Raw genomic sequence first — 24,982 nt, 5'->3', positions numbered from 1 at the left:
ACAAGCACTGCGGCCACCCAACATGCCGCGACAGATACTGCAGCTGCTCCAACCCCAGAGACAAGCACTGCGGCCACCCAACACGCCGCGACAGATACTGCAGCTGCTCCAACCCCAGAGACAAGCACTGCGGCCACCCAACACGCCGCGACAGATACTGCAGCTGCTCCAACCCCGGTGACGAGCACGGCGGCCACTCAAACCCCCACGACAGGCACTGCAGCTACTCAAACCCCAGTGCCAAGCATTGCAGCTAAACCGGAGGACCAACCTGTGCCAGTATCAGTCGCCCCTATACGCAAGAAGAAATCATGGAAGAGAAGGTCAACTCGTTTAGAAAGAGATTACGAGGAACCAGGGCCATCACGAGAAGAGGAGGAGGAGGAGGAAGCATGTGTACAAGAAACGGAAACTACCCGATCTCTATCCTTGAGTGAGTTGCGGGATATACAGAAAGATTTCGGGCGTTATTCAGGTGAGCACGTTATCACCTGGCTGCTCCGATGCTGGGATAATGGGGCCAGTAGTTTGGAATTAGAGGGGAAGGAAGCCAAACAACTGGGATCCCTTTCTGGGGAAGGGGACATTGATAAAGCAATTGGAAAAGGGAAACAAGCCCTCAGCCTCTGGAGGCGGCTCCTGTCCGCGATGAGAGAGAGGTATCCCTTCAAAGAAGATATTGTATTTCGCCTAGGAAAATGGATGACCATGGAGAAAGGCATTCAGCATCTAAGGGAATTAGCCGTGCTTGAGGTGGTTTATGGTGACCTGGACGATCAAGGGTCCTCCAAAGATCCAGATGAAGCCGAGTGCACACGACCCATGTGGCGGAAGTTTGTACGGAGCGCACCATCCTCGTATGCAAACTCATTGGCAGTGATGTCCTGGAAAGATGACGAGACACCAACGGTGGCTGAGTTGATTGATAAACTCCGGGAATATGAAGCGAATCTCTCTTCCTCGCTCGTCTCTGCTGTTGAGAAACTGTCCCGAGAGGTCCAGCAACTCAAAGAAGATCTGTCCTACTCCCCACCAGTACGGACCAGTATCTCAGCCATTAGGAGTAATCGTCCCTTGGCTCAAGAGAAGGGATACACACGACGGGCCACCCTATGGTTTTACCTGCGTGATCACGGAGAGGACATGAAGAAGTGGGATGGAAAACCTACCTCAGCCTTAGAGGCACGGGTACATGAGCTGCAAGGGAGAACAATCACTCAGGGGAGTTTCTCCAGGAGAGCTGCTGCTCCAGTTTCCCGTAAGCAATTCTCCAGACAGAGCAGCAGAAGTGCTGATGGCCTGACTGATCTTAACAGAGACACCTGTGATTCATATTTACCGGAAGTGAGTGATGAATACTATGATCAGGACTAGGGGGGCCCTGCCTCCAGCCAGGTGGAGGAAAGGAATAACCGGGTTTACTGGACTGTGTGGATCTAATGGCCTGGCACATCTGACCCACAGGAGTATAAAGCTTTAGTGGACACCGGCGCACAGTGCACCCTAATGCCATCAAACTATATAGGGGCAGAACCCATCAGCATTGCTGGAGTGACAGGGGGCTCCCAAGAGCTAACTGTATTGGAGGCTGAAGTGAGCCTAACCAGGAATGAGTGGCAGAAGCACCCCATTGTGACTGGCCCAGAGGCTCTGTGCATCCTTGGCATAGACTACCTCAGGAGAGGGTATTTCAAGGACCCAAAAGGGTACAGGTGGGCTTTTGGTGTAGCTGCCTTGGAGACGGAGGAAAGTAAACAGCTGTCTGCCTTGCCTGGCCTCTCAAAGGACCCTTCTGTTGTGGGGTTGCTGAAGGTCAAAGAACAACAGGTGCTGATCGCCACCACAACAGTGCACCGGCGGCAATATCGCACCAACAGAGACTCTCTGATCCCCATCCACGGGCTCATTCGTCAACTGGAGAGCCAAGGAGTCATCAGTAAAACCCACTCACCCTTTAACAGTCCCATATGGCCAGTCCGGAAGTCTAATGGAGAGTGGAGACTAACAGTAGACTATCGTGGCCTGAACGAAGTCACTCCACCGTTGAGTGCTGCTGTGCCAGACATGCTAGAACTTCAATACGAACTGGAGTCCAAGGCAGCCAAGTGGTATGCCACAACTGATACTGCTAATGCATTCTTCTCAATCCCTCTGGCAGCAGAGTGCAGGCCACAGTTTGCTTTTACTTGGAGGGGGGTCCAGTACACCTGGAATCGACTGCCCCAGGGGTGGAAACACAGCCCTACCATTTGCCATGGACTGATCCATAATGCTTTGGAACAAGGTGGAGCTCCTGAACACCTACAATACATTGATGACATCATTGTGTGGGGCAACACAGCAGAAGAAGTTTTTGAGAAAGGAAAGGAAATAGTTCAAATCCTCCTGAAAGCTGGTTTCGCCATAAAACAAAGTAAAGTTAAGGGACCTGCACGAGAAATCCAGTTCTTGGGAATAAAATGGCAAGATGGTCGTCGTCAGATCCCCATGGATGTGATCAACAAAATAACAGCCATGTCTCCACCAACTAGCAAAAAGGAAACACAAGCTTTCCTGGGCGTTGTGGGTTTTTGGAGAATGCATATTCCACACTACAGTCTGATCATAAGCCCTCTCTATCAAGTGACCCGGAAAAAGAATGATTTCAAATGGGGCCCTGAACAACAACAAGCCTTTGAACAGATTAATCGAGAAATAGTCCATGCAGTAGCCCTTGGGCCAGTCTGGGCAGGACAAGATATAAAAAATGTGCTCTACACTGCAGCCGGGGAGAATGGCCCTACCTGGAGCCTCTGGCAGAAAGCACCAGGGGAGACCCGAGGTCAACCCCTAGGGTTTTGGAGTCGGGGATACAGAGGGTCCGAAGCCCGCTATACTCCAACTGAAAAAGAGATATTGGCAGCATATGAAGGGGTTCGAGCTGCTTCAGAAGTGGTTGATACTGAGGCACAGTTGATCCTGGCACCCCGACTGCCAGTGCTGGGCTGGATGTTCAGAGGGAACATCCCCTCCACACACCATGCAACTGATGCTACGTGGAGTAAATGGGTTGCACTGATCACCCAGCGGGCTCGAGTAGGAAACCCCAGTTGCCCAGGAATCTTGGAAGTGATTATGGACTGGCCAGAAGGCAAAGACTTTGGAATATCACCAGAGGAGGGGGTGACACGTGCTGAAGAAGCCCCACTCTATAACACACTGCCAGAAGATGAGAAGCAATATGCCCTGTTCACTGATGGGTCCTGTTGCCTTGTGGGAAAGCACCGGAGATGGAAGGCTGCTGTATGGAGTCCTACACGACAAGTAGCAGAAACTGCTGAAGGAGAAGGTGAATCGAGCCAGTTTGCAGAGGTAAAGGCCATCCAGCTGGCCTTAGACATTGCTGAACGGGAAAAGTGGCCAGTGCTCTATCTCTATACTGACTCCTGGATGGTGGCAAATGCCCTGTGGGGCTGGCTACAGCAATGGAAGCAAAGCAACTGGCAGCGCAGAGGCAAACCCATCTGGGCTGCCGCACTGTGGCAAGATATTGCTGCCCGGGTAGAGAACCTGGTTGTAAAGGTACGGCATGTGGATGCTCACGTCCCCAAGAGTCGGGCCACTGAAGAACATCGAAACAACCAGCAGGTAGATCGGGCTGCCAAGATTGAAGTGGCTGAGGTGGATCTGGACTGGCAACATAAGGGTGAACTATTTCTAGCTCGGTGGGCCCATGACACCTCAGGCCATCAAGGGAGAGATGCAACATACAGGTGGGCTCGTGATCGAGGGGTGGACTTGACCGTGGACGCTATTGCGCAGGTTATCCACGAATGTGACACACGCGCTGCAATCAAGCAAGCAAAGCGGGTAAAGCCTCTGTGGTGTGGGGGACGATGGCTGAAATATAAATATGGGGAGGCCTGGCAAATTGACTATATCACACTCCCACAGACCCGCCAAGGCAAGCGCCATGTTCTCACCATGGTAGAAGCAACCACCGGCTGGCTGGAAACATATCCTGTCCCCCACGCCACTGCCCGGAACACTATCCTGGGTCTCGAAAAACAAGTCCTGTGGCGACATGGCACCCCAGAGAGAACTGAGTCAGACAATGGGACTCATTTCCGAAATAACCTCATAGACACCTGGGCCAAAGAGCACGGCATTGAGTGGGTGTATCACATCCCCTATCACGCACCAGCCTCTGGGAAAATCGAAAGATACAATGGACTGTTAAAGATGACACAGAGAGCAATGGGGGGTGGAACATTCAAGCACTGGGATACACATTTAGCAAAAGCCACCTGGTTAGTCAACACGAGGGGATCTGCCAGGCGAGCTGGCTCTGCCCAATCAGAATCCTTACGTACTGTGGAAGGGGATAGAGTCCCTGTAGTGCACATTAAAAATATGCTGGGCAAGACAGTCTGGGTTATTCCTGCTTCCAGCAGAGGCAAACCCATTCGTGGGATTGCGTTTGCTCGAGGACCTGGGTGCACTTGGTGGGTGATGCGGGAGGATGGAGGAGTCCGGTGTGTACCTCAGGGGGATTTAATTTTGGGTGAAAACAGCCAATGAACTGAATAGTATGCTGATAATTGCTATACAATGTTGTATGTCATCACTACTATGGTTGCATCAATGGTATGGTATCATGGTGGGAATCTCCCAATTCATAATAATAGCAAATGAACTTTCAATTGAACCGAGCAAAGTGCCCCAGTGAGAGAACAAGAACTACCAGTGCAGCGGTGATGGAACAAGGACTGACATGCAACAACCTGACCCCACACATACCGCCTCTCTGAAGGACCCTTACAAGAGATGAAATCCAAAGTCATGGACTAAATGAACTCAATGGACATTTCACAGGCATTTTACAGGGGTGGTCCATAGACTACTGGAATGATAAATGAAAAATCTGTATAGAGAGAGATATATATATATAGTTAAAGGATGAGAAGATGGATAGGGATTATTGAATTTGTACTGAATAGTATGGGACCTGAGCATGATGTCAATGATATGGAATAAGGGGTGGATACTGTCATGGTTTTAGCTGGGATAGAGTTAATTTTCTTCACTCTAGCTGGTATAGTGCTGTGCTTTGAAATTAGCAGGGAAAAAAAAACTGTTAACACACAGATGTTTAGGCTGTTGCTGGGTAGCGCTTATACTAGTCAAGGACATGTCTAGCCTCCCATGCTCTGCTGGGTGCACAAGAAGCCGGGAGGGGAGGGGGCACAGCTAAAAGAGCGGATTCAAACTGACCAAAGGGATATTCCATATCATGTAACGTCATGCCCAGTATGTTACCTGGGAGGGGCTGGCCGGGGGAGGGAGGGAGCAATCGCGGCTCAGGGACGGGCAGCGTCGGTCGGCGGGTGGTGAGCGGTTGTATCGTTCGTGTTTCTGCGGTTTTTTTCCCTTTTTTTTCCCTTTCCCTTCCTTTTCCCTTTTATTATATTCACATTATTGTCATTATTATCATAATCATTTATCATTATCATTTTATTGTAATCATTAAACTGCTTATCTCAACCCACAAGTTCTTTTGCTCGTCCGATTCTCTTCCCCATCCCACAGGGTTGGGGGGGGGTGGTGAGCAAGTGGCTGCGTGGTGTTCAGTTGCCAGCTGAGGCTGAACCACGACAGTGAGTGTTATCTGAGGGTTGCCTAGCATAGGAGCGTGAAAAGATGCAAGTTTAAGTCAGCAAAGAAGTGGTACAGTAGGAGATGCTCGCATGTATCTTGAGGAACTTGGGTGAGAACTAAGGAAGTCTGTCTTCCCATTCCGGAACAGTGGAGGGAGAGACTACTTTTCCCAGTGAGACAAGTACAGAGCTGTCGTGGTTTAGCCGGCAGCTCAACCCCACACAGTCGCTCGGGTAACGCTCGTGGGTTGGGATAAGAACAGTTTAACAATTAAAATTAAAAGAAACAACAACAGAAATGCAATGTAAAGGAGAACAATGAGAGGCACAAAGCCCCGGGGGAGAGGGGGAACGAACCGCCGAAACAAACTGCACGCGCCGCAGCCGCCCGCCGACCCGACACCGCGCCGCTCCCGAGCCGCCAACTGCCCCCCCTCATATACTGGTCATGGTGTCACACAGTATGGAATGAACCTGCCATTGGCCAGTCGGGGTCAGCCGCCCCCACCATGGCCCCTCCCCTCCCAGCCCCCACCCCCGCCACTCGGCAGAGCGCGGGAAGCTGGAAAGGTAGCCGACCCCCACAGTGAGGAGAATTAACCCCTTCTCAGCCAAAACCAGCACAAGAGCACAAAACCCATGGACAACCAACTGTGTAAATAATCAGAGGGAAAAGAGGTGCACCAGTATCCTTAGCTTTTCCTTTTGCCTTCCCCAACTCCTTTGAGGACCAGTTTTGTGTGTGATGCTCGTTTTCTAATAGTTTCTTGACCTGATAACAAATATGTTTTGGTGTGGCTGCAGTTGCCCTCTGTTCACTACTGGTCCTTCATCTGTTCCGCAGGAATTTATAGCAGCCAGCCAGCTGTGAGGATCCACCCAGGGGAAGATCCTGTGTTTTTATGGTCCCCCTGGGGTTGGCAAAACCAGCATTGCCCGCTCCATTGCCAGAACCCTAAACAGAGAGTACTTCCGCTTCAGTGTTGGAGGGATGACTGGTGTAGCAGAAATAAAAGGACACAGGTCAGTGTAACTCAAGCAGTTTCTCTATCCAGCAGTTTTTATTAATGTTGTCAAAATAGGAACCTAACCGAAGTTGGACAATGTAGAAGAGTAGCTGTTCTGCAGTGTGAATTGCATCTGCGAGGTTCTGCCCTATGTGATACAGAGGCAGAGAGAAATATTTTATATACTTGTCAGGGTGTTCTCTGCTCTGTGCCTCTTGGCATTCACTCTGTCGTTACCCCCTTGCTCTGCTTCTGCATGTTCCTGGATGCCAGTTCCCTCTAGCAGAAAGATTGTGTTTTGCTGTTAGCAGTTTGTTCCTTCAGTGTATCTTTAGATTTACACTGATCTTCCTTTTTTTGTCCCTACCAAGCGAGGGAATGAAACGTTCCCTTTTCTAATGTTTCTTTACCCAAAAAGCAAGAAGTCACTATTCAGATTTCTCTGTTTTCAGCCTTACCTCTTTGCTTCCCTCTAATTTTAAAAAGGGTTAAAACTAAAGATAAAAGCTGCAGTCCGGGAGTATTGTGGCAAAATTCACATCTAGAATCAGACTGGATGGGTCTTGGTGCTTAGTACGGTGATGGAGAATGCTTTTGATAGATGTAGAAGAAATACAGACTTGTTTCCCAGCAGGATATACTTGTTCCATCAGTTGCATGCTACGTTGTGTGATGTGTACTGTACTTCACAATGGTTCCCTAAATAGAGTCTCTGGTAAAACAGGAGGATGTATGTTGGAGCAATGCCAGGAAAAATCATCCAGTGTCTGAAGATGTCCAAGACAGAGAATCCACTTATACTGATCGATGAGGTGATGTATCTGGTCTTTCTTGTAGTTTTTGCTCTTAAGAACATGTATCAATTCTTGACCCCAATAGGAAAGGTGAAGCAGTAACTCTCCTAAAAACCTCAGTGGTTTTTTTTTTTATTTAAATGAGGCTGGGCTGTCAAGTTCTTTGGGTGACAGTGATACCTTAGACCCTTTGTTTTTTCTTCCTATAGCAGAATTCAACTTTAATATTTCAGTTGTGCCCTTATTAAATTGCAGCTATTTGGATCATGAGGATTCTAATGGAGCTGGCTGTGCATTCAGAGGCTTCAGTAGCTCTCGTGTTCCCTACCTAAGTGTGGGTACATCATTGTCCACAAAAACACTATTTTCCACATGATTATTAGAAAAAGTTGCGCTCTCAGAAGGTCTAAAGCAAGACTGTAAGGGAAAAGATGCTTACAGTCAATTTGTGGTCTGATTTGAGAATGAATGAGACAGGGCTACCAGCCTACTGCTTTGTGGAAAAGCAGATAAGGACAGGATATAATAGCAGGTGTTCAGAACAGACCAAAGGTCCCCCTAGCCTCCTTGTGTGCCGAGCCTGGGAAAGACCAACAGCAGATGTATTGGGAATGGTATGGGGGACCAAGAAACTGGGTAATGAGTTGCAGTATAATGTAACCAGTGAGTATCTTGATCTGAAGGGTAATGAAACCTGTAGGTCATGGCACTTAAGTGGTGTTGGTGGGAGCCTTGCATTGGCCATAGCAGCAAATTGCATTATGTCCATGTAGGTAACGCTGCTCTTTAGGGAGAAAACACAGTGGAGCGAGGCCCTGTTGTAAACTCTTCTTCTGAGAATATGAACAATGCTGAAAGAGGCAACAGCCTTGGTCATGGTTCTGGGCAGCCCTGCTTGAGCAGTGGGGTTGGACAAGATGACCTCGAGAATTCCGTACCAGACTCAAACAGTCCATGATTCTATGAAAGCTGCAAAGGCCACTAGATGAGCTGTGAGGACTGGCTGTGTGTAGGCACTTAGCACCTTGGGCAGTGTAAGGAGAGTGTATTAGCTTACTGTGCTGGTTTTGGCTGAGAAGGGGTTAATTCTCCTCACTGTAGTGCCTGTGGTGGTCAGGGACATTTCCGGCTTCCAGTGCTCTGCCATGCGGGCAGGAGGCTGGGAGGGGTGGGGCCACGGCCAGGGCAGCTGACCCTGACTGGCCAACGGGATGTTCATTCCATACATTGTGACGCCATGACCAGTATATTAATGGAGGCAGTTGCAACTAGTTTTTCAGGATTCTGCACTCGTTCGGGGGTGAAACTCCAAAACACTGGGGGTGCCCACTGCCCTAGGTATTTGCCCATGCTATCCCACATGCCCTGCCACTCATAACTATCAAGCCTCGGGGCAGATTTCTGGGTGATATTCTTAAGTCACTTAGTCAAAACCAAAACAACATGCCCAAAAACTAACAAGTATACCTTAACCACCCAAGGATGTTCAAGATACAAAAACGTTGTTGTAACAAAGGCACAGACATCATAGAACAAAGTTGCAAAGATACCATTCTGTATTTCCTCCATATAAAATCTCTCCGAGGAGGAGGTATAATTGCTAATTGCCTCAGCAAGGTGGGATCCAAAGTACAGTAAGGGTTTCAGCAAAAACCCCAAATACCAGATAAAGCTGAAAACAAGTGTTTGCATAACAAATCTCATAGGCAAAACATCACTAATCACAGCAGAACACAGCAGACTCAACAAACCAACACCGATCTTTAACACCAACTGCAAAAAGGACACCATGGTGCTGTGACCAGCAGCTGTTGTTATCTCCAACCCTTGAGCCCCACGTTGGGCACCAAAAAGACTGTCGTGGTTTAGCCAGGAGCTCAGCCCCACACAGTCACTCGATCACTCCCCACCGGTAGATGGGGGAGAGAATCAGAAGGGTAACGCTCGTGGGTTGGGATAAGAACAGTTTAATAATTAAAATTAAGAAACAACAACAGAAATGCAATGTAAAGGAGAACAACGAGAGGCGCGAAACCCCGGGGGGGGAGGGAAATGAACCGCCAAAACAAACTGCACGTGGCACAGCCACTCACCACCCGCCCTCCTCCTAGCCGCAAACTGCCCCCCCCTCAACATACTGGTCATGGTGTCACGTGGTATGGAATGAACCTGCCATTGGCCAGTCAGGGTCAGCCGCCCCCGCCATGGCCCTGCCCCTCCCAGCCCCCTGCCACTCGGTGGAGTGGGGAAGCTGGAAAGGTAGCCGACCCCCACAGTGAGGAGAATTAACCCCTTCTCAGCCAAAACCAGCACATAAGGTCAGGGACCGGGACACATAAGGAAAAGCATCCTGCTTTCCAGCTAGAGAAAGAGGAATGGCACATGGCGCTTTGAATTCAAGGAATTACAGGGCTCGATCCAGCAGGGAATTGGACTGATCCACTTGGGTTCAGCAAAGAAGCGGAAGGACATAGTGCATGACTACCACCACCCGCTGCAAGAGCACAGGCACCCTACAGCCGGCCTCCTCCCTGCTATCTGCCCTTACCGTGACGAGAGCGCGAGCCAAGGCTCGCGCCAAGCAGCTGCACACACCTCTGGAGCACTCACCAGGGCAGTGCCAATGCTGGCGTCCTTACAGCCTGCTCTACTCACGGGGCTCAGGAAAGCACAGCACCAAGCAGAGGCATCGGCTGGCAGGGTGGGGAGGCAGAGAGTGGCAAGGACTAAAGCCAAACTCAGGGAGACCCTTGGCAGATTGGACATTCCAAGACAGAGGGGTTCATTAGCTGAGGAAGGCTGGCCCTGCAGGAGAAGGGACCCAGGGCCTGTTCTCTGGGAACCAGCAAACTTGGGGTGTTTCACTAGAGGACATGTAACAGGCAGGCAGTGCTTTCAGGGGTGAACCAAATCACAGCAGCTCCTCCAGCTGCTGCTGAGGCATGTGCAAATAAGGTGTGCGGAGACAGCCGAGACCATCTGCATCCTGCTGAGCGGCTGCAGAGCACAGCCTGTCCCGTAAGGTCTGCGTGTAACCAATACTACGAGAGGTCCAGCCTCAAGATGGTGAAAGGACATCAGCAAACAGAGACTCCAGCTCTCACCTTTTAGGGTCAGGAAAAGTCCTTTCTGAATCTTTTAAAAACAAAAGGCAATGGTCGGTTTAGCTAGTACGCGCCATCACTTCCCACCCTCGGATCCTCCATCTACCTTTGCCAGACACACCAAGAGCTGAGTGCATCCAAGCCCTGGGGATGAGCCAGGATCTGCAAGGAAAGCGTTTAGTGAGATCACAGCTGCACAGGAAGATATTTTCTCATTTTGAAACTTATTTTGAAATTCTCAAAGTTACAGTACAAATACAAAATGTCTCCATTCAGTATTACATCATTTTACTCCTTCTGGGATTATAATAATTATTAAAAACACACAACTGTCTATAAAGGACATCAACGCCACGAAACAGACCAAAGAGTAATGGGAAAGGCTGCTGCAGTGTTATCAAAACCAATTTAGTGCAAAGGAGAAGGGGACTTTCAAGAATGGTCGATGAAAAGTGTTCTTTATATGCTATTTTGGAGAAAAGGCATAGATTTAACCTCTGAATGAGCTCAGGCTGCCAGCTTCTATACTGAAGCTTAGAACAGCAACACAAAAGGACTGAAACACAATATGCAGAGCCATTAAAAAAATAATATTTTTATATATATAGAGGGAGATATTTTCCATGTATGGTATTTAGTCATAGGAAAGTGTCCCTGCAGACAGGCATATTCTGCCATCTGGCTCTTTTGGGCCGTTTCATGACAGACATTAATTATCTGTCTGTTTGCCATAGCATAAAGTATGTGCTGACTGCAAAGTCCCTTCAGGTGGGATGATTGCTTTCCAGTGCCTCCACAGTTGCCACGTTTCCTGCATGTGCGGGGACACCCAACCCTCTTCGCGTCTGCCAGCCCCAGAGGGCTGCCCTCGCCCCAGCAGCCACGTGGAGCAGCGGCCGAGGGATGGCTCAGACGGTGGTTTCATCTGCTGTCTGCTTCATGAGCTTGGCAGAGACGAGGGAGTGGGACACAGGGTGAGGGCTCCGTGAGGCTGGGATCATCAAGCAGACCTTCTGGTTGGTCCTTCGCCACTCCGAGTACAGCTGGCAGTGGTAGCGGAACGAAACCTGGTAGGCGATAATGCATCGCTCTGGTTACCAAGCCCCTGTCACAAGTCAGCACGTGAGAAGATGCAGTCACCCACCTGCCCTCTGCGTGCTCTCCGCATATTCCATGCCAATCCACCAGCACCCCCGGCCAACAGAGACTGCACTGACCCTGAAACAGTTTGGGGCACTCCATGTCCTGAGCTTTTGATGAGGAATCAATTAATTCCTGGTAACACGAGGCTGAGCGTGGCACAGCCAGAGGGGCTTTCTGGGCAGCACCAAGAGGGGGACAATTTGCTCAGCTGGGTTTGGTTACCAGGGCGGTGAGCTGTGGCAGGGAGGAACCACAACTCACCCCTTCACCCTAGCCACAAGCTGAAGCGAGCACCTTGTCTGGGTGAAACAAGGGGTTCTCAACAGGACCAGCCTCAAGTGGCTGAATCCAGCTAGCCTCCTCCCATCTCACAGATCCCAGTGGATCTTTTCTGCCCTTTGCAAAAGCCTTCTTGCCTTGGTCTGCAACAACAGGACATCGGTTGGACTCATTTCTTCTGACAACGCTGTGGCCTGGGAGACTTGTCCACCCAGAGGGAGACAGGAGAGGATGCAAAGACTGGATGGGCCCTGAACCAGCCTGGCTCAGAGGCACGAGCTGGCCCTGCAGTTTCAGAGCAGCCCTGCAAGGGGGAGCTTTGAGCTGTGCTTCCCCAGCAGGCTGGCCTCCTTGCTGTGTCCTTCTGCAATCGTTACCACCACTACAGATTTGCTCACAGCTCTTGCTGATTCCGTCATGCTGAAATAAAACTTTTCTAGAATTTCTCAAGGAAGGAATAAAACAAGAATATATTTCCCTCCTATTTGTTTTCCCAGAAATTATGAGCAAGAAAATGAACTACTGCATCCAGTCAGCCACTCATCAAAACCAAGCTTTTGTACTCTGTAAAAGTACAGGAAACGGCTGGCAAGTAAGAAGTACCAGGAAGTATGTCTGACAAGGAAAAGTCAGTATTCCTATTACTTTTGGCTAGGTCTCAGAAATCTGCTATGAGAAATGGAGCTGTGCTGTGGCATTGAGGTAATTTAGCTTATTGATCTGTTCGCTCCCCTTTTCCCTGTTGTAGAGGGAAAACTGGGAATAAGGTGGTTTGCTGATAAACAAGACGCAAATGCATCTCGCAGTCTTCAGAGACAGTGTGTGAATGGGGAGCTAATGGTGTAAAGCTCAAGGAAAGCTCCTGCTCCACAGGAAGGAGTTACAGCCTTGGCCAGGGCCTCTCACAATCGTAACACTGATTACAACCATCACCACCTACCCATGTAATGGCCCTTTGTGCTACACAGCCCGTGGGGCACAGAAGAATCACAGTTGAATACGGTAAATGTGAAAAGGGGCTTCACGTAAGTCCTTCTCTGGTGAAGCACAACAGAACTAGAGACATTTTAGTGAGGACTCATTATTTCACAGAAACACCCCATTTTTCTGTTTCCTCCAGATCAGTCCTGAGACAGAGAAGATGGAAGCACTTCCTCATAAGGTTTCCAAATTTAGCTTGGCTTTCTATAGAAATGAACCTTATGCGCTACATACATGCAGCACTGGAGACTTCCCTGAACCGCTCCCTGTGCACTGCAATTGCTGCATGTTTTGCCAGCATCACCGATCAGGCACTCTCGCTGCAGGCACACCCCTGGAGCAAAGGCTGCAGCACCAGCTCACCCTCCTCTGGCACCTGAGTCTGTGTGGGAGAGTTGCAAGGAACATCCTAACCCCAGGGAAAGCTGTTCCTCAGAGATTGGAGCATGAGATGGCAGGGAAGCGGGCTGCGGCATTTCTACTGCCCGCAGAACTGCCAGCTTTTTGGGGTCCCACTGTTTCTTCTCCAGCAACTGCACTTCTTCCCTTCCCAAAATGGTGCTTCCCAGCAAGCAGCTGGAAAAGGGTATCAACAGGGCATGAGCACACACAGGGCTTTGAACAGGAGAGCTGAAATGAAGATCCAAACCCAGAAAGCCACCTAGCAACAGAACACAAAAGAACTGAATGGGAAATAGAAGGAAGTCCCTGGCCTGGGAGCTCCAAGGGCTTGGGGAGTGGCAGGGCAGGGAGCTGTGCCCCAGTCCAGCTGCTCCTCTGGGACCTCAGCTGGGATCGCTCACAGATGTGCTACACAGCAAATTCACATTTGCTTTTGTGCTCTTCTGGATTCGCTCCAAGCTGCAAGCTCCTGGCTGCCTAATTCAGCACGTCAAAAAAAGATGGAAAGTGTGGCATCTGCAGGAAGCTCTTTCCCAGCACAGATCGGTTCAGTTCAACACCCAGGGAGTGTCAAGTGCAGGTTCCCACTAATCCCCGGTGCCTCCGACCCTGACAGCACCACTCTAATGTTGCAGCAGCGGGCCAGGGCAGGCTGGCTACTCAGCCTTGGCTCAGGGCTTGCATCCAAAAGCCCAGTATGAGAGAAAAGTCAGACATCTCCCCAGGGCTGGGGTGTTCCTTGCACACACCCTTCTGTGCTACTGACATCTTAAAAATATTGTGCAGGAATTTGTTGAGTTGTGGGGCCACAGAGACCTCCAACAGCCGGTTTGCACCTCCTTCGGGCACAGCCAACCCGTGCTGGGCAGCACAAAGCACGGAGGGACAGCACAGCAGATTATCTAGGGGTCAAACATTTTCCAGATTTTATTTTTCCCCTAAACCACCTGGGTACTAAGTTTGTGTTTCTTCTCGAAAATAGGAAGAGGCAGGACAGCTGGACTGCTGCCTGCTCCCAGCACCAGACCTTCCCACCCAGCCCCAGCCACGATTGGGCACGTCTGTGCCCTGGCACATGACACCCCAGGGATCACAGCTCCCATGTCAATCTGGAAAGCAGATGATCAGGAAATGGTTTCTCATTCTCAGCCAGCAACTTTAGCACCTCCCATTTGAAGACTAAATGGACGTTCAAAAGAAAGAGCCCAAGGTTTTCTCACAAGGGGAGTCAGAAATGGCGGGCGCACCGATGCGGTGTGAGCCAGTACTTCAATCTCCCTTTTGAATAGAAACAAGGCCCTGGGCAGCAGACACTTACCAGCGTCCAAAGGATGTAGATTGTGAAAAGTGCTATAGTTAGTGCTATGAGTCCAATGGCCTCCAGTCGGCTGTTGAACTGCAAATGATCCTGGGCTCCGCGCAGACACAGCCAGCCGGAGATCGCTGCCAGGGGAGTAATGAACAGGAAACATACCATGTCACAGAAAAGGGTCCTCTTCTCATTGCGGGGACCGGGATCCTTCAGCCACTGCAGGAAGGAAGGGAGGGCATTAGTCAGCAGCACGCAGAGCGCACAGCTACTAGCAAAACAGGACTGCTTTGCTGGGAAGCTCTCACGTGCTCTCTGCATTCTGCATGCACCTGGTGCATACACTTAACTCACATAAACCTTCACAGAAATAGAGCTAGCGAGTGTCAAGTGTATTTTCAACAACCAACAAGAGAAAGAGAAGAGACAACTGAAGGATATGTGCAGGGGAAGGCAGTAGTAAATACAGGAGCTGCCTGGGCTCTTCACTGGAGTAGCGAGGAACAGGCAGCAGCTAGCAGACAGAGGGACATTGGTTCAAGTAGTCTGGCTTAGTATAAAGATCCAACACATCTTGGATTGAGCTTCAGTAGAAACACATCCAGGCCTCTGCAACTGGTGCAGGGACTATGGGAAACTGGGGCATTGGGGTCTGTGGCCAGGCCAAGCCATAAGAGCAGCTGTCCCAAAACCCAGCCTTCTGGTTCCTTTTGGAAAATCATGGCATTTTAGAGTTTCACTCCTGATTTACATCAAATCTGAAATGCCCAGGTCTGCCTAAAAGACTGTGCAAGACAGCTCTGCAGAAGGGGTGCTCTCAAGGGTACGGCGCTGTCCTCGGGGCTTGAGCGGGCCGCGGCAGTGCTGCTCACCGGGGAGCCTGGCGCCCAACCAGGGCCTTCAGTGGGGAACGCAAACACCCACACACCCAGTATTTTCACTGAGATGATGACAGAGAGGAAAAAAGCATATAACTTCAACTAAGAAACCAAGGAACAGAAAAGCAAAAGGAAACTGAGTAACTAGCAGAAAGCTTTGCACCTGAGCAGACAAAGCAGGACAGGAACCAAGGGGCCACGGTGTTGGGCTGGGCCCAGCAGAGGAAGGTAACACAAATCCATTTTCTTTTACAGAAAAAACCTGTGCCCAAATCTGTTTCTTTCTCTCAGAAAGAAAAAGCAGCATGACTGTCAGGTGAGGAGGGCCACAGAGCTTGGCTGGCTGGGGAAAGATCCCCCTTTGCTTTCTCCCAGATCTCCGTGGATCACAAGTGACCACAATGGGACAAGGCATGATCACACAGGCTGCTGAAAACTCCACCTTCACAACTGCAAAATCCCCAAGACCTTTCTACTGCTGGTGGCCATCTGCTGGCCACCACGTTACAGGCAGAAGAGATCTGCCAGGACCAGGACAGAGCAAATTCTGGTGTATTCCTTCCCATTTTCAGGCTCGCTTTCTTCCCAGGCAGTAAGTGATCCATCCCAGTGGAGGTTACTGCACTTTGCTCTGTGTTATCAAGAAGCTTTGCAGGCATTTCTCTTGCAGTTCTCAAAAATTAGCAGGTTGCAGAATGAAAGCAGCTCTACTTTTAGGAGTCCTGACTTGCTTCCAATGTGGGTTCATTTTAGATCCTTGACGTCAACAACAGCGATTGTCCTAGCTTTCCTGGGATTATGCTATTTTCAGCCTTTCCTTTCCTTTTTTAGCATAGCAAGCGGCTGTGGTTCCTACCAATACCCAGAGTTGTTACAGCACATTTTTACTGGGAGTTCTGCATGCCAGGCTGCTGGATCCCTCCCTCCTTTTCTGCACAAGGATGACTGGTCTCATTTAGGATTTTTTTTTTTCTAAAAAATAATAATTGGGAGTACATGATCAAAAAGGCACAGTCAGAAGAGGGAAGGGAATATCCCCAAGGCAGCCAGGGCCAGGCAGGCACATCCCACTGCCAGACTTGGGGTAGGGTGCCTGCTTTTGAACAGGCAGCATGAGAAGGGACCCATCTGAGAGCTATGCACACAAAGCTCCTTCCCTACGGGGAAACCAGAGTTTAAATAGCAATATAGAAGGAGTGGTGGCAGGTATGCAAGAAATTAATGAGACCACACCAGCCAACACAGAGCACAGGTAACCTGAAGACATGGCTGGCCAGAAAGACAAGCAGAAAGTGTTGGCCCAGAAGGGGAGCACAGAAGGATGCACACAAGTTGGTGTAGGTTTAACTACAGAGAGAGTCTAATGTGAGGGATGTACAGCGAGACACAGCAGGGGCGTGAGGATGAGAAATGCAGACAACTTTTGTTGAAATTGTAAAGAGAACGGGGAGATGGCAAACCTGGGCAAGGAACAGGACTGTGGCTGGGGTGGCCAGAGCCTCGGTAGCAGCATGCTCTGCAGACACCTGTGATGGCACACAGAGCTGGCCAAGAACAGAGAAGAGGATGCTGCAGCAACAGATAAGAGCCTGGTCAGGAATTTCAGCTGGGAGGACTGATAAGCAAGATATTTTAGAGGTGTGACCTGAAGCATGTGAGACACCCAAACAGAGCAAGCACAAGTGAAGCTAGAGAGCAAGCTGGGAGCTGAAGAACACAGATCTGGGGATCTAGTAACGCTCCTGCTGTAACAGATGACAAATTAGAAGCATTTTAAAGGCCATTCTGAGCATAACTTGATGGCCAGACATCCAGAAGGAAATTTCAGAGCAGCCACAACTGTGGTTTGGACAGGAGGGGCTGGGAGAAGGGAGGCAGACCTGCAAGTCACCCCTTGTGTGGCTCTGCAGAGGAGATTAGTGGTGATGAGCTGCATGGGGAAGATAAGGACCACACACAGTCCTGAGCAACCCTAAGAGGAAGCAAGGCTGGACAGCAAAGCTCTACAGCTACGCAGTAAGGCTGCACCTACAAACAGTGCACTGGCAGTCCCATCATTCAAACCCCTGGCCATGTGCCTGGCTTTCCCTATTCCAACCAGCACAGGGCTGCCCCAGCTACACAGCACTCAGGTGAACCCTGAATTACCCCAACTGGGCGAACATCCCTCTAGCAGCAATCCCAGAGCACCCCATCCCCTGTAAGAAAACATCTTGGGTCACTTTTAACCGTCATACAATAAGAACCTCAGGGACTGAAGGCAGATAGGTATTTTACTGAATTTTATTCTATTTATATTCCTCATGACCTTTGAAACTCCTTCTTCCTCCCTAAGATGGGAGCCAAACATGTAAAGGCAGGAAACAAATTAATTTCCTTTTGAATTAGTTGATTTACTTTGCCAATATGCACTGACACAGTAAAGAAAAAAAAGAATACAATAAGCCACCCTAAGGGTGCAGGGTTTCTGGCACAGCAGCACATTAGCGCATACAGGACTTAAAATAAACCTTGCAAACAATCCAAAGCAGTCAGATTAAACCATTTTTGTAGGGAAAACTATCAAGTAAACATGGGAAAACAACAAAAGCACAACTTGGGCTTCTTCCAGGCCAAGTCAAAAAACAATTGCTTCCATACTGCAATCACATGTGAGACCAAAGGGAAGGAGGTAGAACTGGCTGCTTGCTGGGCTATGAGCTGGGTCCCAGAGCGCCCTGCTGGAAACAACCTCTCTCTGCTTGTGTGACAAGTTGTTATTCCAGGTACAACATATTTCTTTGTCCTCCACCACAATCCTGAGGCTTTCCCAGATGTTTTTTCTACTGGGATCAGCAGGGTTGTGGAAGGGAGCTCATTTCTTGGACCCATGGCAGGGCTATGGGATGATGAGTATCTTTGGGTGTTGCAGGGCCCATGAAACTAGGGTGAGCCCCAGGTGACAGAAGGCAGGAGGAGGGCATGCAGAAAAAGGCACCAGACATCATCAGCTCCTCTGGAAGCCAAGAGCAGAGCTCAAAGTATAACAGAGCAGTCTCCCAGGCAGTCCATCACAGCCCCTGCTACTCCACATGTCTCAGAGCTGGGCTGCATTCTGCCACTTGGGACCAGGGGGAATGGACTGATGAAGGACTGCCCCAACAGTGCTCAGCACCCTGCAGTCTTTCTGGGGGGTTTATAAATGGGTGTTTTAGAATAAGCGTACATTGATTTTTACAGCTCATTTACCTTGCGTTGCAAAATGTAAGTGGCTGTGAGCTATTAGCCTCTGTTTCACAAAACACACTGCATGCAGCATTCACACATCCCCCATGGCAGTCCTGTGGCAAGTGGGACCAGCACGGTGCGGGACCAGCACCAGTGGGGCCAGCAGTCTCCGGTCAGCATGTGCTCAGGTCTCTCCCAGCCTCACAGCTAGACCACCCGCTCTGGTGACTGTCAGGACCAGCGTGACCTGCCAATCTCACCGGCTTACCCTGCCACAAAGTTCCCCGTGTGCTTCACAGCTACGGTATGATGCAAGCCACAGCAACAACAGGGGTATTTAGCTGTGTAAAGCCAACTGCGTTACAAAACATCCCGTGGCCTTTCTGTGCACCAGTTAGCCTGTAGCTGCTCAGAGCCTGTTGTTTTTCTTTCACTGCTGACCTGGTGCCTGGCTGTGTAAGCCAGAAAGAAAAACATGACTTTGACAGACAACAGCACTATCAGCCCTGTCACTGCTCTGAGAAACGTGTCAAATCAAAAAACGCAGCTTCAGAAGGACCGTCACATCCCTTCTCCACCAAAGCCTCCTTGCAGGCCAGCAAGCTCCACGGGCAGCCCCAGCAGGATGATCCTCTTTCCTTTACCAAGGTGGGGAGTGACATTTTCCAATGGAGTACCCAGAGTTCAGGAAGCCAAGACCCAGGCACACCCCTAGTCCTGCAAGCAGAGCAGTTAAAAGCTGCAAAGTTGCCCCTCCTCATCCTCTTTTCCCCATTGCACAAATTCCTGCTCCGCAAACCTCAACAAGCTGAATATCTCCTTTTACAGGCACGAGAGCCTTCCCGATGCACTCAGCCCGGCTCCAGCCACCGGGAAGCACAGGGCATTGGGCTGACCCAAGGAGAGCAAGAGCTGCAGGGGCGACAGAGATGGCGGACAGGAGGGGAACCGACCCAAGCAGTGTTGTGGGTCACCAGGACACTTTCCTACACAGCAGCAGGTGCTTCTGTGGTTGGCGTCACCACAGGAAATGCCGTGCCATGACATGCACAAATACAAGGTCATGGCACCACCAGCAGCTGCACCCCAGAGAAACCCCACTGGTAGCAGGTCCTCTGGATCATCAGGGCACAGACAGGGCTGGACAAAACGGTGAAGATGGACATGTAAGGAAGAGACTAGCACTGGTAAGTGCCAAGAGTGCAGGGATGAAGTATTTCCAGTTTTGGCCCCAAAGAGGCCAGGTTTGCAGAGCAGTGCCAGGGACTGCACAGAGCAATACCAAGACGATCTAGGGTGGGATCTGAGAAGAGCATCTCCAGGCAGCAAATGCAAGCAAAGAGAGAAGGGAAGAGATGGGAGAGGAACGGGACTCAGCTGGAGCCAAGAGTGATTTATTTTTCACTAGATACGGGAGTCTAACATGGGCTTGCACTGAGAAAGGAAAGAGACAGGGAAGGGGGAGAGGAGCACAGACAAGACAGAGAATGGTGCAGTGAGTTCAGCAGAAGAGTTCAAGGAAAGCAAAGAAAAAAAGTCTGTCTGCGAGGAAGATAAGGCTGGAGGAAGGGTGGGGGAGAGTTTTCGTCACATCAGTTCTCTGAACTGAAGGGGGGGCAGCAATTGCTGCACCGGGCACTGCACCCAGAGGCAAAATTTCTTTTCCTAACAACATAAGCAGGAATAACAACAACATCACTATTGCTCCCTGCAAACCTCACTTTGCTTGTACCGAAAACATCCCAGCAGCATCTCCCACAGCGACTGAGGTACAGGAGACTACTGAGGTGTAGCAGAACGACTGCGTGAGGCAGACCCACGGGAGGTGGCTCATACTCCAGCGTGACCCAAACAGCCAAGCAAACATCTGAGAATTTCAAACATGCTTTCTTGCAGGCGACAGGTGTGCTTGGAAGTCGTACTTTCTTATGAGACAAAAAAGAAAAAAATCCACTGACCTATATAAAATATCCAGCTTAAGTGAGCCAAAAGTATTAGCAGTCAGTGGAAAATAAGCATCTTTTAATCTAAATTGCATAATAAAACACAAAGAAAAACAGTAGGAGCAAAAAAAGGTCAGTCTCCTATACTGCATGCTACCCTTAGAAGGACAGGGACACACAGATAGTACTAAATCTGCCATTTTTAAATAAAGCATGTTAACGCACCTATTGCAGGAAAGCACCAGCACTGAATACATGGAAGCAGAATTTTCTTGGGGCTCCATCATGAAATTGGCTTGCAAGGACAGAAATATGGGAACAAAGGGTGTGGCTAAACTGTTCCAGCGGTGACTGATTCACCAGAGAAATCTTTTTTGGGATTAGTGAGCTGTCTCAAATGAGTTTTGCTTTAGCACAGGTATTAAACACTTAGAGAAGCATTATGAACAAGTCATGCATAACACTCATTAGCTTTTACCTCCAGGATACATTGGCTTTCAGCATCCTGGTAATTTTAGCAAAGCCAGAGCCTTGGCCTCAGCACCAAAGATTCATGCCCACTCTCAGAGCTGTCCTGTAACCCCCAGGTTCCTCTCCCTAGGATTTACACGATGTGTGGAAAAAATTTACATCCTTCCTCTTTAACACAGACTGACATTTTGCTGGAATCAAAGAGCCGCTGCTTTGACGCCTGCCCGAGCTGCCAGCCCGGGACATTTCCGCACAGAGACCTTGGCGACAACTGCCCAACGGCAGGATTGCGCCAGGCCAAGCAGACAGCGCCTGCCCAATGGACAATGCAGGCCAAAGGAGATGGGAAACCAAAGCTGAGTCGCAGATGGCCTGAAATGGGAGTCTCGGAGGAGCAGAGGCAGTGTTTCCCATTTAGAAACACTCAGGGGGAGAAAATCAACCATAGCTTAAAGTTAAAATGCTTTACAAGCGGTTAATGAATTTAAAAGAGAAATGAGAGGGTCAGTGCCACAGCAAAATACACAAAACAGGGCGGCCATGGAAAGGAAATATTTTTGCCGGTAACCTGGGAAAGCAGAGGGCAAACGGGCAGGAGTGGGCTCACGTACGCAAAACACGGACCAACCCATGCTCCCACCTCACTTTGGGCAGCGGGCTGCAGCCAGGGAGAAGACCAGGAGCTGTACAGAAGGGCCACGCTTGCTTGTGGCTGTAGAACCCAAGCCACAGCATCACCCTTGATAATGCTTCCTAGAAATACACAATGCATTCAATACAGTACCAAATGGCTCTGCCTGAAAATCCTAGAGGACAAAGCATCTTCAGCAGGGAGAGCACTTTGTAAGAGAAAATACATTTGTGATGGACTTAGCCACAGACAAAAGAAAGGAGTTTACAAGGAAGGGAGAACACTAAGAGGGGGGATATTGAGACTTGTACAACAAGCTGCCCATAGCAGCACTTACCTTGGTTCTCCTGGAGCCAGAAAAAGGCAGGCACCTCCAGACAAGGTGACCCATCCTAACTTAGGTTTCTAAGGAGGCAGGAATTGATCACTAGAGGCATTTCTTTCTCTCCATAGACTACAGGACTCTAAAGAACAAGGTTTGGCTGAGGTAAATTTAAGGTGTAAAAAGTCAGGGCAAATAAACCCAACCCTGCCTAGAGAACTGGGTGACCATCCATGTCCTGGGAGAAAGAGCTGCCTAGACTGAAGCAATGCTTCATTTTCAAAGGCCTGCGCTCCTTCTTCTACAATGCCCTGGACAGCAAAGATACAGATATTTCCTGAAGATGAATCCTAGGTGCTAACTGAGCACTTTCTGTGCTTAATGTTATTGGAACAGGTAGTTTCTTCTTTGTTCCAGGAAAGCTGTATGCACTGCAACTTATGGTTTGAACATTTCATCTAAATACCTGTTGCTGAAGCCTTCCAGGTGACACAGAAATGTATTTTGCACTTTTTGACTGTGCCAGCAATGCTGGCTAGAGTCTCATGGATTCAGACTGCTTCCCTGGAAACATATGGATGTGCATTAAACTAACATTGATTTAGGCAAGTCAAGTACTGAAAAACCATCCCCCTCCAAGGCTCGGCCATCTCATTCTCTGCTGGGGACATGCTCCTCACTCGAGAGCCCCAGACCATGACCCTCTTGTGCTGGAGGCTATTTCAGGGTCAAGCAGAAGGCACTCTGTCCTTCCACAGCACAGGCACCTCTGGCTACAGACCCTCCCCGGGCACCTGGAACTGCAGTTCAACTCTCTATCTTCACCTGCAGTGGTTCAAAACATGCCCTCAAAAAAGCACTCAGCCCATCAATCTCACAGCCTAACAGTTAACAAAAGTCTTTTTTTTTCAGCTTTCAACTAGCTTCTTCGTTAAAAAATAACTGAACTAGGCTGAACTGCAGGAGATATCCTCCCCACAGCCATGAGTCAGCCCACAGCTGTCAGAGCTGGCTCCGGGCTCAGACAAGTGCCCCACTCCCAGTTCAGGGATCAGGCACACTGGCAGAAAACACTGTTTTTATGTTGAACAGTCCACAACATAAATAAATGGCTGTTTAAAGAAAATAAAAATCCCTAAAGGAGACTGCAAAATTAAATTACTGTTTGGGAAGTGCTCAGATATCACAGCTATAAGTACCCCAGAGAAGCCCACGGGGAAATGAAGAATTTTGTCTTGTGAGCAGGGATGCAAGAGCACACAGCCACACAACGCAGTGGCATAAACAAAGTTAGCTAGCGGGCATCTTTCACCCATACTTTCAATCCTGGAAAACGAGTCTGTGACCATGTAGAGCAGATACCACACTGTAATGCAGATATACAAGAAGATCAAAGTAAAAACTAAGGCAGCTAAGGTTGTGGCATTTCCTGACTTTCAAGAACTTTCTGCAGCTTCTGCAGAAGCATTTAAACTCGACCATGTAGCTTCCTCACAGGGCTCGCCAACACGCCTCCACAGTCAGCTCTCAGCCTCTCTCCTTCTGAAAGCTCTTCAAACACACATAGACAGAGCTAGTTTTTCACAGGGCTGATGGCCCATTCACACGGAGATCAGCTGTGCCATCCGGTGACCACCGCAGCCACTACAAGCAGGTCTAAGTGTCCCCAGGCTGGCAAGGCAGGACACAGCAGAGCAAACAGCAAGAGCTAGCTGCTTTCTCCTGTGAGGACCGACATCAGCAGGTAGCATGTCACCTAATTCTCTTGTGGGTTTCACGGTGGCCATGTAAAAGCAGAAAAGCGCCAGGATGCATGGATAGCCTTTCACACCTGGGGCAGACCCTTTTATCAACACCACTGCGATAAAGCATGCTCCCACATTGTTCCCACTCCTAGTCTCTATCCCATTTATGCTCCAGTGCTCACTGATTTCTATTTTGACTTCCCAGTTTTACTTGGTGAACAGATTTTTATCAGCGCTACTAAACAGCACACACGAGCATCATTTCCCTGTAAATTTCAAAATACTTCCCTCCCTGCAACAAAGGAGCAGAGGATTTCTCAGATAAGGTGGCTGAGGGAACTGTGTCATTTTTAAATGACTAAGCAGCCTCTTTCCTCAGCCCTCTTCTCAGAAACAGATTAATAACTTGGGCATGACACTTCCCAAAAGTATTTGGTGAAGAGTTTTGGCCCAATCTGGTGTGGGGATGAGATTAACACCAATGTCGTGGTTTAGCCGGCAGCTCAGCCCCACACAGTCGCTCGCTCACTCCCCCACCGGTAGATGGGGGAGAGAATCAGAAGGGTAACGCTCGTGGGTTGGGATAAGAACAGTTTAATAATTAAAATTAAAAGAAACAACAACAGAAATGCAATGTAAAGGAGAACAACGGGAGGGGGGAAGGGGGAACGAACCGCCCACCACCCGACGCCGCGCCGCTCCCGAGCCGCAACCTGCCCCCCCTCAATATACTGGTCATGGTGTCACATGGTATGGAATGAACCTGCCATTGGCCAGTCGGGGTCAGACGCCCCCACCTCGGCCCCGCCCCTCCCAGCCTCCCGCCGGGGAAGCTGGAAAGGTAGCCGACCCCCCACGGTGAGGAGAACTAACCCCTTCTCAGCCAAAACCAGCACAACCAGACTGCAGACAAAGGGTATTAATAGAAAGCACCAGCAAGCTGGCGAAGTGGTTATCAGCTCTTTCAGAAGGGCTCTGCACTGAGGGCAGAGCCTCTGCTAACAGCAGGCATGCTTCTGAGGGTGGCCAAGTTCTGTAAGTTGGCCTCTAAGTGAACAAGAAGCCCAAGCAAACATCACATAGCGAAGCATGCTCATTGTCACTGCTTCTGATGAACACAGATTTAGGTG

The 24,982-nt window shown here is 49.5% G+C and overlaps 1 protein-coding gene and 1 pseudogene across 8 annotated transcripts in view; one reads left to right on the top strand and one right to left on the bottom strand.

The window, feature by feature from the left end:
• The window catches only part of LOC142049848 (lon protease homolog, mitochondrial-like), a 40,824-nt pseudogene extending 16,443 nt beyond the window's left edge, over window positions 1-24,381 (top strand).
• The window catches only part of MARCHF2 (membrane associated ring-CH-type finger 2), a 37,078-nt gene continuing 22,904 nt past the window's right edge, over window positions 10,809-24,982 (bottom strand). For all 8 annotated transcript variants that reach the window (XM_075077960.1, XM_075077961.1, XM_075077955.1 and 5 more), the window contains 2 exons: window positions 14,665-14,874; window positions 10,809-11,608 (listed from right to left, as the gene is read on the bottom strand). In XM_075077960.1, coding sequence (XP_074934061.1) covers window positions 11,450-11,608; window positions 14,665-14,874 — 369 coding nt within the window. In that variant the 3' untranslated portion in view covers window positions 10,809-11,449. The remainder of the gene's footprint in view (window positions 11,609-14,664; window positions 14,875-24,982) is intronic.

The sequence above is a fragment of the Phalacrocorax aristotelis genome, chromosome W (genome assembly GCF_949628215.1).
Source record: "Phalacrocorax aristotelis chromosome W, bGulAri2.1, whole genome shotgun sequence".
NCBI classification, from domain to species: domain Eukaryota; kingdom Metazoa; phylum Chordata; class Aves; order Suliformes; family Phalacrocoracidae; genus Phalacrocorax; species Phalacrocorax aristotelis.
Note: the sequence above shows the minus strand (reverse complement) of the source record. Positions and strands in the feature narration are given on the sequence as shown.